We start from the raw sequence: 16860 nt of genomic DNA, 5'->3' as shown, positions 1-16860 counted from the left end.
AAGAAGGACCATGTTAGGAAGGTATACTGGTTGTACAACAAAGAGGATAAAAGAGGAGTTGCAATAGCAAAGAAAACGCCATTAGAGGCACTCTACCAGCTTCTGGAAAGTCAATCAGAAGGTAGCTCAAACAAACTATATCAGGTTGGAAGGCAAAGACAGAAAGATAAAGGACACAGTCAGATACCCTTCATAATGGATACCAGCAACAACATGCTCACCAGCCCACAGGACATAAAATGCAGATGGAAAGAGTACTTCCACCAGCTTCTGAATAAAAAAAAAACCACAGAAGCTGTTCTGCCCCAGACAAAGCCTACAATAAGAGAACAGAAGGAGCCCACCCTAGAAGACGTAAGAACAGCATTAAGGAAAATGAAGTCAGGGAAAGTGCAGGCTCAGAAGAGGTCACAGCAGATATGAAAAATATGCTAGGTAAGACAGGGGAGAAATGGCTCATTGGGGTACTCATAGCAGTATGGAGAGAAAGGTATATCCCAGATAACTACAAAATAAGCATCCTAGTGCCAGTGGTCAAGAACAACAGGGACATTCACAACTGCTGGCAGTACTGAGGTATCAAACTCCTGTCACACTGCATGAAAGTTCTGGAGAGGGTGATTGATACACGAATGAGCAGAGTAGTAGAAAGTAAGACGGGAGGTGAGTGAGCAGTTCAGATTCAGATCAGGACACAACAGATCCGATGTTTGCACTGAGACAAATAGTTGAAAAGAAGCAAGAGATGAGGAAAGAGTACAACTCGGCATTCCTAGACATGGAGAAAACATATGACAAGATCTCAAGAAAGCTGATTTGGGCAGTCCTGCGGTAGATCAAAGTCCCAAAAACAATGGTAAAAGTAGTGCAAGCTAAGTACAAGGACTCAATGACTCAAGTGCGAACAGTGTTCAGTCTTACAGAGGGGTTCCCAGTGGAAGTGGGTTTGCACCAAGGCTCAGCTCTGAGCTCACTGCTGTTCATACTTGTAATGGATAACATTAGCAAATGGGTCGGAAGGGACAGATCAACAAAGCTGCTATATACAGACAATGTGGCACTGCAGGCAGACTCTGAGCAAGAACTTTAGCAAAGGATAAGGGGAATGGAACGCAAAACTAAAGGCACATGAGATGAAACTGAGTACAGACAAGACAGTTGTAATGGCAGCAAATGGTGGAGTTCAGAAGAAGCTGACAATTGAGACAGAAGGGAAAAAAGTGAAACAGGTTAACAGCTTCACGTATCTGGGAGAAATGGCTGAGGAAAAGGGAAGTCTGAATGAATGAGGAGGTCAAAGCTAGAATCAGATGGGCTGCAGCCAACTGGCACAGACTATCAGGTGTAGTATGTGACACAGGAATGCTAAAGAAGCTGAAAAACAAGGTGTATAAAACAGTGGTGCGACCAGTACTACTGTATTGCACAGAAACCTGGGCAGTAAAGGCAGAGCAGATTAAGGAACCAAAAGGTGATGGAGATGAAGTGTCATAGATGGGTGGTAGGATGCACACTGTGGGACAGATGAAGAAATGAGGACATAAGAAAAGAAGCCAAAGTAGCTCCAATTGCAGAAAAGGTCAAAGAGAACTGATTAAGGTAGTTTGGCTACATGCACAGAAAAGCAGAAGACAATCTGGTGAAGAAGAACTGGGACAGGCATGAAGAAGGGAAGAGGAAACAAGGGTGTGCAGCAAAGAGGTAGATGGCTTGTGTGAGAGAAAACCTGCGATAGTCAGGCATGAGTATCAAAGAAGGTAGGAGAATGGCATTGAATAAAGAGAGATGGTGACAGTTGACATGACACTCCAACCCCGTGTAAAAATGGGGGAAAAGGAGATGATGATGATGATGAATGTCTCCAATTAAGTATTGTTTTTTCTACAGATTTACATAAAACTCCTGACCTAGATGTAGGCAGTACAAGAACTATCCTGAACTTTTGCATGTTCCAAAAATGCTACAAGTCTCCTAGCCAAAATCTTCTTAATTTATTTATGTTAAATGTAGCACAAAAAACTCAGTACTATGCACTTTCCCAAACAAAACACTGGGATCAACATCTGAAGGCATCTGATGGTCACAAGAAAAATTAACGGTGACTTTCTCAAGAACATTGTTTATGCTCAACAGAAACAGATATGCTGCTTTACAGTATAAAGTAGGATCATCAGAGCAAAAAGTTTACCAAAACTGCCGAGAAAAATATGAAATAAATGATACAAAAATGCCCACCTTACGTTGGTGGTGTGATCATTTACTTTAGCTAGCAGAAAAGAACTACAGTAGCAAGGAATCAGCTCTGTTTTACAGCCTTGCTGTCCTTTAGTGGCCAATGCTCAAGAATGCAATGTTGCATGCTACGGGATATTCAAATACTGAAAAATCTGTATGAAGACTGGAACAAACTATTCCAATACAAATAAATGCCCCCTACAGCAATCTTTTTGAGGTCTAATAATTCCCCAGTGCAGTCATCTGATACCACAGCCACACAGCACTAATCATTGGTAACAGTTTTCTAAGCTACGGCAAACTCTGACCACAACCATTCAACATGCAGGCCTGTGTGGTGGTTAGGGCTGCAGCAGAACTGCCTGCAGGGACCACATCCTTTGATGACTTCAACAGCACAACAGAGACTGATTGACACTTGGCTGCTCTGCTCATCTTATAAGGAAGAATCTTTAGATAATAGGTAGACCTAGAAGGACAGAAGGAAGCTAAAAGGAACCATCATAACATTGGTCTATACCAGTTTTCTGTTTTGTATGTCTTCCACCAGACCTCCGGAAGCTTGTCTAAAGAGGATATCACCCAGAAGGGATTATCCAGAATGTTCCTTTTTGGCTTATCCTTAGTTAAAGGTAGAGGTTGCGAGCCAGGCCATCAGTGCAGCACTTCCGTCAGCCTGCTGCTCTTGTCACGGCATCATCACAATGAAAATGACAATGAGATATATACAAAAGAATACCAAGGAACGCGAAAAGGAGGTCTTTTACAGAAACTCCTTTAACCCCAAATCAGGGATGTCTCCCAGCTTTTCCACAGGCTGACCCACATGAAAGAACTGGATCCAGGACAGGCCAGACAAGTAATTGAGGGATAGGAGACCCAAAGTGGCAAAGAGGAACACCCTCCTATTCTACCTTGCCAAAGCTTTGGACTCCTTAAGACCAGTACTTTTGATGTGAGAAATGTTCTTGGACCAAAAGGTTCACACAAGAATTTGCTCTTAAATGCTTGCTCAGAATGTCAGCTTACTTGACTGGGGAGATGTAGACAGCAGCCATCTTTTTAGTAGCAAAGGGAATAGAACCTGAATGATTCCAGGCAGTATTACCTAGCATACATCAGAAGAGGCTCTATGGAAGGGATGACCCCCAGGTTTCTCATCCTTCTACCTCATACAAAAGTCTAGCCTATTCTGAGGGAAAGCAGAAAAGTTGCAGGTCAGTGTGCATACATTTCCTCATCAGCATGTGCATATATCCAAAGAAGAGGTGACACTAAGGGGAGCAAACTCCTCCTTATCTCTGTCAGTCTCAGAAATGCAGGTGAAAGGATTCTAAGAATCCTCTTCCTGGGAGGATACTAAGGGACACAGAGATGGTTCCCCACTCTTAACTTCAACAGTGGGCAGGCTGCACTCACCATACATGAACAACATTAAGCAAACTGCAGACAAGCAGTGAGTGTTGAATGGAGGGTCCCATGACACAGGATGGAGCATGCCAGATGTGGAACTTAGTCAATGGCAAGGTGTGTTGGGCCCTGCTAAGGAGTCAAACCATGCTTTCAAAGGTACCTAGAAGAACACATCACACCATGCAATAAAAATTGCACCCATCTAATTCAGCAAGAATCCCCAAGGGACCCACTTGGCATGGAAAACCTGAAAAAGTCTCTTCAACTTTGCCCAACAAACCCTTCTTAGCTGGGGATAGGCAAGAGGAAAAGGCAGCAGAAGTTTAATCAGCAGGACTTTGATAGGAGTGGGAGGATGAAGCTTTCACTCTATGCCAGCTCTCCAGTCAAAATTAGAACAGCCCTTAGCCTGACATCTAATATCTCACAGTTCTATTCTTTACTAGAACTCCACTAGAGAGACATAATAAGTATCCCTCCCAGGACTGCAATGTCCCATTGTCCCTGCCAACTCCGTCGCGTGCCTGAGCTACCAATCAAACTCAGGTCACCTGGATCATAGTCAGGGCTTTATCCCTCTATTCCGTTGGAGTGATAAGTTGTCACATAAAAATGGTCACTGCACATAAACTGTAAATCTTTTCTTTTAATAAAACAACATGAATGATACTTAAATATATGAAGAGTAAATGATGCACTGTCCCATTTCAACTTAAGAATGATCAAGAAAGTGAATCAAGAACGTGCCCTGATTCCCACATCCCAATGCCAAGATATGCCACCTCTTCAAATGCTATTCTCTGCCTCATATGAAGCCTTATTTCAGGCAACTGCAAATGAGTACTGTGTAAATGGCTAGTCCACAACCCCCCCCCCACAGCAGCCCAGCTCATCAGTGCAGCAGCATCTGCATATGCCGCGCAGTGTGGATGTATTTATAATCAGAATTATATCTTTGTGAGGTGTGCCCCCTTCTGTACTATACTGGAAAATTCAGAAGAGATGCACTTCATTATCTGATAAATTATAGTTTAACTATTTTAAAAGGCTCCTCTTTCCCACCATGCTCTCTCACCTCCTTTCTCAGCTCGAACTACATTGAGAGCCTTAAGTCGTCGAATCACAAGACTGGATGTCACAGGGCTCCCCATGCTTGCTGGAGTGCCTGACCCTTTGGAAAGTCGATCACTGCTCACCTGTGAAGTAAAAAATAATAATATTATAAAATTAATAACAATAATAATAATTATAGAAAAAAAGACAGTCAGAGCCTTGAACAATTTACTCAAAGACCTTGATATGTAATTAAATCAAAACACCTCAATCTCAAATCCATTCAAACCGAAATATAAAAATTGCATTTATTTATTTATTTACTTGTGTGCTTGTAAACCCTTCTCTACCATAACCCAAGCCAAAGGCACATACAAAAATTACAAACTATAATACATCAATGTGCAAAGGAATAAGCATACAACACAAACAATTACACAGAGCACCAGAGAACTTAATTCAAACTAGATGAAGTCAAAACTAGATGAAGTCACAACAATCAGGCATCTTCACTTTAAATGTAATTCTTTACTCCCACTTCCATGAACATTTCTCTTGCTCTTATATGACAGATGCATCCTGCTTACAATCACATCAGGTCACAATAAACTCACCATTACAAACATAACAGGATTACAACATTTATCCTGGGAAAAGCTCATGATACCCATCATAGTGTAATTTTACAACGGCTTGACTGGCTGACCTAAGTCCAGCTCAGCAAGGGCCATACCCTTCTTCCTCTTCAGCTATCTAATCTCCTCGCTTGATACTTCCCACTGGACCTTATTTATTTCAAACACCTCTCTTCTTTGCATCCCTATCTACTATCTGAAAAGCTGTCCACTATTGCTTCTTAGGTATCATACCTAGCCTTGTTGAATTTCATGCCTAGATAAATCATGTAACTGAGTTCCACCAATATCTTAAAAGTTTTTTTAGAAGCGCACAACTCATCTATAAACAGGTGTACACATTTCCAACAAGTACAGTACCAACTCAAGGGAGTCAACATCTTGTGCTAAACATTCTACACACCTAGTGTGTCCTCACATCACTGTATGATGACTTACCTTATTAATTTATCATCTGTATAACTCCTGTGCCCTAATGATGCTGACAACTATTTTATTGGTACCTATACATTTGTATTTTTACTTGTTCTACAGAGGGACTTCAACCCTATGATTTTCCCATTATAAAATACCATGAGCCCAGTGAGACAATCTGGTTAACACATTTCAAACAGAATATATATCCCTGCTTTGGAACAGGATCCCAGTTCGTATTAGGCAGAGCCCCTCACTGACTCTCTTCAAGAGAAATCTTGATGAGTGGATGGGAGATCGTAAGTTTACCCCAGGGGTCACATCTGTGTCACTGCTAGACAGGGGCACAGTAAACTAATTCTATTATATAAGGGGACCTTCATTGTGTCACTACTAGACAGAGGCACAGTATTCTAGATTTATTCTGTACATTTTTGTACCATTTCATGGGGTGGCAAAAGCCACATCACTATGGCTAGGCTTACAAATGCCCCAGGGCAGATAGCCTAGTACTATACTATGAAACTATGAAACTAAATATTCTGTATCTCGAGGGGTTTTCTAATTCTGCTGGCAGTATGAAATGAAGCATGAGGATGGTAAGGCCTCTGGCAAAAGGACATTAAGAGAGCACAGAGTCTCCAGTATGGTCAGAGATAATGCAGGTCTCTGCTGTCCATGTCAGACAACATTACAGCAACCACTAGGACACACAAAACTTCAGAGAACCACAGAACAGTCACAGGAACATTGAAAAGCCAGTATTCTCCTAGTCAGTATCCTGACTTATTTCATCCCTAAATAAGCTGGCAATAAAATATAACACTCCATTAGCATGGTTTTCCAGTAAAAGATTTCAGATAGAAAATAGTTGCAGTCATGAAAGTAATCTGCTACAATATGAATTCCCCCAACCAAAAAATGCATGAAAGCTTGGGTCTCAAATGGCTTTCGCTTGAATGATTTAGGAACTTTTAATAACACGTGAAAATATAATTTAATGTTAGAATTTTAATAATAGCCTGCAGCAATAAATTAAAACATCATTCAGCCCAGACTTAAGTTTATATAAATTGATTTGTAAATTTAACTTGAAAGCCAAGAAAAAAGAAGTTATGTCTTACCATAACGTTCCATCTGTGTTGTTGATCTTCTTCCATTAATCACTAATGGGTTTGGTTCCGAGCCCTCGGAACCGAGTCAGCCTAATACCAAGCTCATGTACACCAAAAACTCTCGAGCTAAGCTGATACCCACAATGCCCTTCTCCCAGTTACTTCAGATCGAGTTTGCATGCAACATACAGAAGCAAAAGCAGAGGCCATTTCTGCGGAGAAACCCTGAAACACCACAAGGACCCATAAGATCCACCAGAAGCCTTTGGTAGGGGAATGGAGGGTGGGATGTGATGAATGGAAGAAGATCAACAACACAGATGGAATGTTAAACACAGATGGAACGTTATGGTAAGCCATAACTTCTTTACCTGATGTTGTTAATCTTCTTCCCATTCATCACTGATGGGTCAGAATCCCAAGCTACTTGAAAACCTGGGTGGCCCTTATGGAAGAACATTCCTGAGAACCATTGAGCCAAAGGCTGCTCTTCCCCTAGAGACCATGTCCAATTTGTAATGTTTGATGAAAGTATGGGGTTTAGCCCAAATGGCTGCTGTGCAAATGTCATCCATAGAAGCTCTGGAGTGAAAAGCAACAGAAGTTGCTATGGCTCTCGTTGAACGAGCTTTGATATTGACAGGTTTAAGTTCATTCACTTGTGAGTATGAAAAAGTAATACAATCTCTGAGCAATTTTGATAAAGTGACTTTTGATACAGCACATCCCATTTTTGTCCAGAGAAGGAGATGAAAAGTTTATCAGACTTGCGGAAAGATTTATTCCTATCCAAGTAAAAATGTAATTGTCTATGTTCATCCAATGAGTGTAGACAGTATTCTCCTTTAATGGAATAATTTGGGAAGAACACTGGGAGCTCAATGGACTGGTTGACAGAGAAATCAGAAATCACTTTGGGGAGAAAAGATGGATTAGTACGAACATACTCTGTCTTTATGAAAGATTAAATATGGACTCTTGATGCATAAGGCTTGTAATTGAGATATCCGTCTAGCTGAAATGACCACCACCAAAAATAGAGATTTCCATGATAGAAATTTAAGGTCACATTTTGCAGCAGGCTCAAAAGTGGGTAAAGAGAGGGACTGTAATACCAGAGAGAGATTCCAGGTCTCTACAGGCTGCCTGATTGGGGGTCTGCTATGGAAAACTCCTTTGGGAAAGGTCTTGCAAATGTGGGTGGAGATAAGTGGAATGCCTTCTAGACCGTTAGGAAAACTGGAGATAGCTGCCAAGTGGACTCGAATAGTAGAAGCTGATGCTCCATTCTCAAAAAACTCAGAAAGGTATTGAAGTATAACAGATACAAGAACTGAGAAGGGGTCTAACATCTGTTTTTTAGACCAGAGAGCGAACATTTTCCACTTATCTCTGTAGAGTTTTCTGGTGGATGGCTTATGGGAGGCCAGAATAACATTGCGAACAGGTGAGGAGAGGATTTCCTGCCTGGTGACTAACGGAAGTGGAGAAGCCAAGCTATCAGCTTGAGAGTGGACAGATTTGGGGGAGTCAACCCTTGGGGGTGAGAGATTAGGTCCTGATGAGTGTCCAGGATCCATGGGGGTTGTAATAGGTGTGGCTGGAGGAAGGGGAACCACACTTGTCGATGCCAGAATGGGGCAATGAGGATCACCTTGCATCTCAACTGAATTGCTTTATTCAAAAATAGGGGTATCAAGGGAATTGGAGGATAAGCATAGAGAAGAGCCGTGGACCAATTGTGAGTCAAAGCATCTCCCTGTGACCCCCCCCCCTTCTGGGGGAAAAAGAGCAAAGAAGCTGCTGCATTTGTTGTTTGAAGGGGAAGCAAAGAGATCGCAACAAGGCTGGCCCCAACGGCTGAAAATTTCTGCCGTCACGTTTGGATTGAGAGACCACTCATGTGAAAGGAGGATGCATCTGCTCAGCCTGTTTGCAATCACTTTGGAGCTCCCTGGGATATGTGTTGCTATAAGAAAGCGGTTGGAAGCTATCACCCAGTGCCAAATTCTCATGGCCTCTTGACACAGGGGGTAGGATTTGGTCCCTCCTTGTTTGTTTATGTACCAGACTACTGACATATTGTCTGACTGAATCGCAATTGTTCCCGATGGAAGGAGTGGATGTAGTGCCTGCAACACCAACTGCACCGCTCTCAACTCCAGAACATTGATATGCAGGTTGGCCTCTAATCTGGACCACGTGCCTTGGACTGTCTTTATCTGAAAATGTCCCCCCACCCTATCAGGAAAGCGTGTTGGGTTGAGGGATCTGGAAGGGGTGACACCAAAGATTTTCATCTGGTCTCATCCACCAAAGAAGATCTTGCTTGCAGGAATTGGTGATGAGGATCTGTGAGTTTAGAGGGTGAAGATTTGACAACCATTGGGACAAAAGGAGCCATTGTAACAGTCTCATATGTAATCTTGCAGAGGAACAATCGGAATGGCTGCAGACATAGAACCCAGAGCCTGGAGAACTTTTCTTGCTGACACCTTTCTTTGACAGAGTATCACTTTATCACTTGTTCTTGTAATCTTAACCTCTGAAGCCTGTAAGCTGGAAGAGATACCAGGCTTGCTTGAGTATTGAAAACTGCCCCTATAAATTCCAGTTGTTGGGTAGATTGTAGATTGGATTTTTCCCAGTGGACTGTAATGCCTAGAGACTTCGCCAGTGAGAGAGTGTAGTGGAGGGCTATGGTTAGGAGATGCTTGGTGGGGGCAGAGAGGAACCAATCATCTAAATATAGAAACACCTGGAATCCCTGAAGTCTCAGATGAGAAGTCACCACTGCTAGGCATTTCGTGAACACTCTGGGGGCCATCAAGAGACCGAATGGCTGGGCTCTGAACTGGTAATGATTGGCTCCTAGCCAGAAGTGAAGGAGACTCCTGGAACGTTTGTCCATTTTGATGTGGTAATACGCATCCCTGAAGTCTATCGAGCACATCCAGATATCCTCCCGTAAAAAAAAGGGAGAATGGATTGTATAGTGACCATGTGGAATTTGGTTTGAACCACTGACTTGTTTAGATGGCTGAGGTCCAAAATGGGTTTTTTTTGGCACCAAAAAGAATCTTGAGTAAAAAACGGATCCGCACTGATCTGGGGGGACTGGTTGGATGACTCTTTTTTTACACAGTTTTCTTATTTCTGAAGCCGCTTCTTCCCTTTGACTGGGTGGAACATCGGGAAGGTTTCTTGTAGGTTTTGGGCAATATGTTAAAGGGATGTAATAGCCTCTGGAAACTATTCTCTGCACCCACCGATCATTTGTAATAGAGTGCTAGGCAGTTTGGTGCAGAGAAAAATGAGCCCCGACTGTTTCCAGAGGAAAGCAATCGGGCAATGCTTCAGGAGTGTTGATAATACCACCCGAAGAAAGAATCCCTGGAGTCTTGTTTTCGGGGACTCCTCTGCCCCTAAAGGGGCATCTTCCACCATTGGAACCCCCTCTGCCTGTAGGGGAATCCTCACCATGTGTGTTGCGGAAAGGACCTTGAGATTTTTTTGTGCCATATTTTCCCACTCCTCTTGTTCCTGGAAAAAGAACTTTGAGACTTGGAGAAATGTAGGCCAACAGCAGACAAGGTCTTTCCATCCTGCTCGCCCCCGGCCAGTGTGTCCTTTACTTTAGAACCAAAGAAGGGTGATGGTTCAATAGGGTCATTCAAAAAGGAGGACTTGAAGGAGTCCACGAGGTCACAGATGCGCATCCAGGCATGACGTCTCATAACTACACCTGCACCCGCAGCTCTAGCCACCCCTTCGGTTGCGTGGGAGAGCAACCTCATGGACGAGTTGGAGATAGACTCAAGGGTGGCAAGTTGAGCGGCAAACTTGCCTTGTGCCCCATCAGAAACTTGACCAGCGAGGGCTCCAGAAAGTTTGGAGATCAGATCCCTTTGGAGCCTCGTGAAATATGCCAAGTAATTCAGAGACCTGACTGTAAAGGTCGCTGAAGGAAAAACTCGCTTCCCTAGTCAGTCCATAGCCCGAAACTTTCTGTTGGGTGGGTGGACAGTAGGACTTTCCTCCAAAAGGTCCTTTTTAGTGGCCGCCACCACCATAGCATCTACTGGCAAGCCTCTAGACCAGTGGGGATGCTCCTCTGGTGGGGAAAGAATCTTGTCTGGTCTCCAGGGAATGGCCTCAATAGAATCAGGGTTTTTCCACGCACGCTGCACGATGAGCTGGACTAACTTGTCAGCAGGTGGGGGTCACCTAAGAAGCAGAAGGCTGAGAGCGGAATGCCTGCAGGAAGATGCACTCCTCTGAGGAAGGGTTGGAGGGCTTCCAGCCACCCCTCTGTTTCAATACTTCCAGGATGTCTCCAAAGTAGACATAGTCAAGGGGTGACCGTGGGGACCCTTCCCCATCATTGTAGTCCGTATCCTCTGACAGACTCCTCTGGAGAGTCAAGGTGTTTCCTCTTACATGCCTTCTTCTGAGGGGGTTCTTCAGTGGGAATGTCTGAAGAAGACTCGGAAGGAAAATTACCCTGAACTGGGGTTTCCTGAGGCTTGTGCTCTCGGTGTCCTGGGGAGGTGGCCCATGGTAGCTGTAGCTCAGAGGGAGCAGGGGGGAGATCTGACATAGGAGGAGTGCTTCCAGAAGCAAGCACCCTCTCCATCACCTGGAAAGCAGGCCTGCCCGAAGAGGAATGGGAGCCTGGAACTGAGTAAGACAATCTCAGAACCGAGGTCACACCCCACTCTGCTAGACCCACTCCCGGAGCCTCAAGCAAGATCGGGGCAGGTGTTGCCCCTGGATCCAAGGACGGAACCAATAAAAAAACTTGGGACCATGCTCAGAACCTAGGGTTCCACCCTCCAATCATGAGACTGAGGAATGGATGGTTCCTATGGAAACCCAAAGGTGAGGGTGACTGTCAGCACCGAGGAAAGGGTTCCCACCAAGGACGTCGGAGCTATGGGCCTCGAAACTGATGGATCTGAGGGAGGCATATAAGTGGGAGTCCTGGGAGCAGTAGACCCAAACCCCAAAGTGGGATGAGTCTTAGGAATGTTTTTTATCCCTCTGGCTGTCAACACCTGGTCCAGCAGGTGCACCACATTGAATTCAGACAGACTCCTGGCGGACCTTACAGACACTCCCGAATGGGATTCAGGCTGGTCCAGAAAAGGGCTATAAGCCTGGCCTAAGAACGGGTCCAATGAGGGGGAGTACTGGGTCCATGGTGTTTGAATTGTCGGCACTGGAGACTCTAACTTCGAAACAGGCAATAGAGGAACTAATGGTGCCGAAAAAGGACTCGGTGCTGAGGAGGCACTCAGAGTTGAGGTTATTATCGGCTCCAAGGGGATCGTTGGAACCATCTTCGGTGCAGTGAAAGGTGAAGTCGGTGCCAAGACTATCAAAGACAATAAGGTCAGAGCCGTTACTGTATGACTGGTGCCATAGATGTCAGTGTTGAAGGTGGTGCTGACGTCAAAGTTATCGTAATGTCCAAAGACGCAACTGGAGCTGAGCTCGGAACAAAAGCAACAGGAATATTTGGTGCAAAGGAAGCAATCTTGTGTTCAGTAGAAGATTTATGGGCCTTGTGTTTGTGGGACTTGCCCTTATCACTAGCTGGTGAAGAGGGATTGGAATGTGGATGTTTTTTGTCCTTCACTGGAGGGGTTGAGACCTCCAACACAGAAAGGGCATCTGTAAAAGGTGAGGTTAACAGGCCTTTCACGATAAGTTTGTTTTTTCTGTCATTCAATGTCCGCTGACTAAAACTCAGGCAAATCTGGCAAGGGGGTTTCACAGACAGACGAGAAACCCCCAGACAATAGACACAATCATCATGTAAGTCACTGTTGGGGAGTTTGTCATTGCAGGAAGTGCAATGTTTGAATCTCAAAGTCCCTTTTTTCTCAGACATATCCAACACACAAAAGGAAAACTGACAAATTACTGCTAGAAAGAATAGAAAAGGAAGCAGAAAAGGAAGATACCAACGATGGTATCAAACGATACCACAAGAGTAGGAGAGGGTGTTGACAATGATGGTATAAGGAATACCCGATGGGTAGAGCTAGATAGAAAAATAGGGTAGAAAAATGAATTAGATTAGAAAAAAGTTTCAAAATATAGCAAAATTTATAAAAAATATGATACTTAGCTGGAGAGCTCGGTGAAACACTGCTATATGGCTGCACGGCCAACGAGATCTGAGGTAACTGGGAGAAGGGCATTTTGGGTAGCAGCTTAGCTCGAGAGTTTTTGGTATACTCAAGCTTGGTATTAGGCTGATTCGGTTCCGAGCCCATCAGTGATGAATGGGAAGAAGATTAACAACATCAGATAAATGGTTATAGCTAAGCCACTGGTCACATTCAGTAGGAAAATATAAAAAATTGGGTCTGAATGCTTTGTTCACAGGATGCACAACGTAATGCAGCAAAATAGTGAAATCTAAGAAGCAAGAAAGTAGTTTAAGCCTGTCAACAGACTCAAAGTTAAAAATAAATAAAAACAGCAACAACATGGTGTACCAAAAGCTGTATAACCACATTTTATAGAACTGTGAAATATCTGAAATACTGTATTTGAATCTTCTGCCTGTACTTTTGTGCCTTCATTGCTGATAAGGATCCAAGGACCAGCTCACCAACCCTGTCAAGAAGGAATAAATAAAATAAAAAGCTTTGTTCATGAGATGAACATGTAGCAGTAACATACGTTAAGTACTTACTAAAAATGACACATTATCTTGGCTCTGTCAACATGTCTGGATGTATGACCAAGTACGAGTATGTGGAGGATAAGACAAGCATGAATCCCTTCTTGGATAAAATAATGGTTACCAGAACAACAGTCTTCCAAGTCAAAAAATTTAACTCGATCGAACTGGTTGGTTCAAAGGGAGGTTTTGTTACTTTTTCCAGTGCAAACTTTCCAGAAGGGGGCAGGCCTAACCAAGGAGGGTCCGAAATAAACACCCCTTTTAAAAAGGCTTTGCACATCTTGTGGGATGCTAGGGATGATGGAGTGAAAAGATGAAATAGCTGCTAAATGTACCTTAATGAAAGAATAACAGGCTTCTTTATCAAAGAGATGTGTCAAAAATGTAAGCAGAGTGAGGGAGGCTAAAATAGGATCTATGCCCTTACTTGATGCACATAAAGCAAACTTTTTCTATTTGCCTTTGTATATGTTTCATGTCAAAGGTTTTTGAGAAGCAGACAGCAAGCTGACTACTACTTTAGGAAACAAGAAGTTATGCACTCACCATAATGTTCGATGTATGTAGTCCATCTCACCTTACATTTTTACCCGTGGGTTTGGAGCCGAACCTCGGCTCCAACTTGGCCATACTCTATCTCGAAGTCTTTAATTGGCTCGTGGCTAAGAGGTATCCCATGCTGCAATGCACCTATCCTCCAGATCTTGTTTGCTGCGAGCTCACATACACATACACACACAAACACATTGAGAGGAAGGACCAACTCAACATATCAAGAAAGAGTGCTGAAACCACAGACTCGACCACTAGGTCCTCCAGGAGGGGATAGGTGGGTAGGTTAGTAAGAATGTGAGGCAAGATGGACTACATACATAACTGATGTTATGTAGTCCAATCTCGCCTACATTCTTACCTGTGGGACAGCGTCCCTAGCACCTGGACCTTGGGCGGCTCACTGGAAAATACTCCTGAGCACTGTGGAACCAAATGAGGATCTGCCCCTTGATACCAGATCCAATTTGTAATGACTAATAAAGGTGTGAGGAGATGCCCAAGTTGCTACAGCACAAATATCATCCATAGACATCCTAGCCTGAAAGGCAGTAAAAGTAGACATCAAACGCGTAGAGTGAGCCTTTACCCTAAAGGGTAATTCCTTGCCATTTGAAGAACAGATGAAGGAAATGCAGCTAGAAATCCATCTGGACAGAGTTACTTTGGAAAATGAAGTCCCTAGTCTATTGTCTGAAAATGAGACAAAGAGTTGATCAGATTTCCTAAACTCTTTTGTTCTATGTAAATAGAAATGTAATTGCCTGTGGACATCTAGCTGATGAAACTTAAATTCTGCCTTGTTAGAGAATTCAGGGAAAAACACAGGCAACTCAATAGATTGGTTGAGATTGACCACTGAAGCGACCTAAGGCATAAAGGAAGGATTAGGTCTTAGCGAAACCCTATCCTTGTGAAATATCAAGTAAGGGGGCCGGACTGATAAAGCTTGAAGTTCAGAGACCCGGCTAGCCGAAGTGATGGCTATCAAAAAAGAGTGTCTTCCAAGACAAAAATTTTATGTCACAGGTTGCTGCGGGCTCAAAAGGAAATTAGGTAAGTTGCTGTAGCACAAAATTAAGGTCCCATGGCATAACAGGATCAAAGATCGGAGGTCGAAGTAGCATAGTCCCTTTGAGAAAAGCCCTAGAAACTCTGTGTGCCATTAGATTGGGTTCATTATCAACATGAAAAGTATAAATGGCTGCCAACTGCACTTTGATAGTTGCCGCAGCAGATCCCTGACTAAACAGTTGAGACAGAAACTCTAAAACTGATGAGATGGGAGCTGTATAGAGATCAATCTGTCTTTCATGAGCCCAAATGGAGAATCTCTTCCACGTACTGGAATAAATCTTCCTAGTAGAAGGCATGTGGGAGGAAGACAGAATATGAACCACCTCCAGTGAAAAATCATGAAGCCTGACTAGGAACAGAATTGGAGAAGCCATGCTGTTAACCTGAGGGTCTGGATGGAGGGATGGAACTGCCCTGACATATGAGTCAACAGATCCGGCTCTGAGTCCAGAATCCACGGCTCGTCCATTAGATAAGGGTGAAGAAAAGGAAACCAGATCTGACGAGGCCAGTGTGGCGCAATCAGTATCATTTTGCTTCCCAAAGACTATGCTTTCTGAATAACTTTCATTATCAGGGGAATTGGAGGGAAGGCATAAAGAAGACCGGAGGGCCAATCGTGAACTAGAGCTTCCCTGGGTGCTTCCCCTTCCGGGGGAATAAGGGTGAAGTAGCTGCTGCATTTGGCATTGAGGGGGCTGGCAAACAGATTGCAGCAAGGCTGACCCCATCTGTGGAAAATCCGTTCTGCCACTTGTTCATTCAGGGACCACTCGTGAGGCATCAGAATAGCTCTGCTCAGCCTGTCGGCAATCACATTGGACTTCCCCGGAATGTGCGTTGCCACTAGAAAGCGTGGGAAGATACTGCCCACTGCCACACTCGAAGAGCTTCTCTGCAAAGGGGATACGACCTGGTTCCTCCCTGTTTGCTCAGATACCAGACCACTGACATGTTGTCTGAGTGGATTGCAATTGTCCCATAAGGAAGAAAGCTTTGATGTTCTTGCAATGCTAATAGTACCGCCCTCATCTCTAAGACATTGATATGCAAATGGATCTTGTGTTCCTGCCACGTGCCTTGGACAGTCCTGCCGAGATAATGCCCCCCCCCCCACCTGATTTGGGAGGCATCCGTGGTCACAGTGGCAATCGGAGGAGGAAGAACGAAAGGCATACCTGTGTTGAGATTGCTGGTCTGAAGCCACCAGCGCAGATCCTGTTTGCACCGGTCAGTTATTGCAATAAATGGGAGAGTGGAAGGTGCTGAAGAGACCATTGGGCAAAAAGTAGCCACTGAAGAATCCTCATGTGAAGTCTTGCAAGAGGGATTAGCATAATCGTGGCAGCCATGGTCCCTAACAACTGGAGGACCACTTTTGCCTTGACCTTCTTCAGTGGTAGTAGAGTGTAGACTTGCTGCTGTAAAACCTGAATTCTCTCTTCTGGCAGGAAAACCCTCATGAGCACTGTGTTTAATTCAGCGTCGATAAAGGTAACATGCTGCAAGGGCAACAATGCAGACTTTTTCCAATTCAAGGTGATTCCCAGACTTTGGCACAGTGCAATAGTGGTGTCCCTGATCTGTAGTAGTAGATGCCTGGTGGTGGCAGACAGGAGCCAGTCATCCAGGTATGGAAACACTTGGAATCCCAGACGTCTCAAGT

General features: G+C 43.9%; 1 protein-coding gene across 2 annotated transcripts in view; it reads right to left on the bottom strand.

Moving 5' to 3' along the window:
• Nucleotides 1-16860, bottom strand: part of C2CD2L (C2CD2 like) — a 1057749-nt gene that overhangs the window by 332871 nt on the left and 708018 nt on the right. For both annotated transcript variants that reach the window (XM_044080867.1, XM_044080868.1), the window contains exon 6: nucleotides 4724-4844. In XM_044080867.1, coding sequence (XP_043936802.1) covers nucleotides 4724-4844 — 121 coding nt within the window. The remainder of the gene's footprint in view (nucleotides 1-4723; nucleotides 4845-16860) is intronic.

Source organism: Protopterus annectens, chromosome 8.part0 (genome assembly GCF_019279795.1).
Source record: "Protopterus annectens isolate FY-2018-M chromosome 8.part0, PAN1.0, whole genome shotgun sequence".
Taxonomy (NCBI): Eukaryota; Metazoa; Chordata; order Ceratodontiformes; family Protopteridae; genus Protopterus; species Protopterus annectens.
Note: the sequence above shows the minus strand (reverse complement) of the source record. Positions and strands in the feature narration are given on the sequence as shown.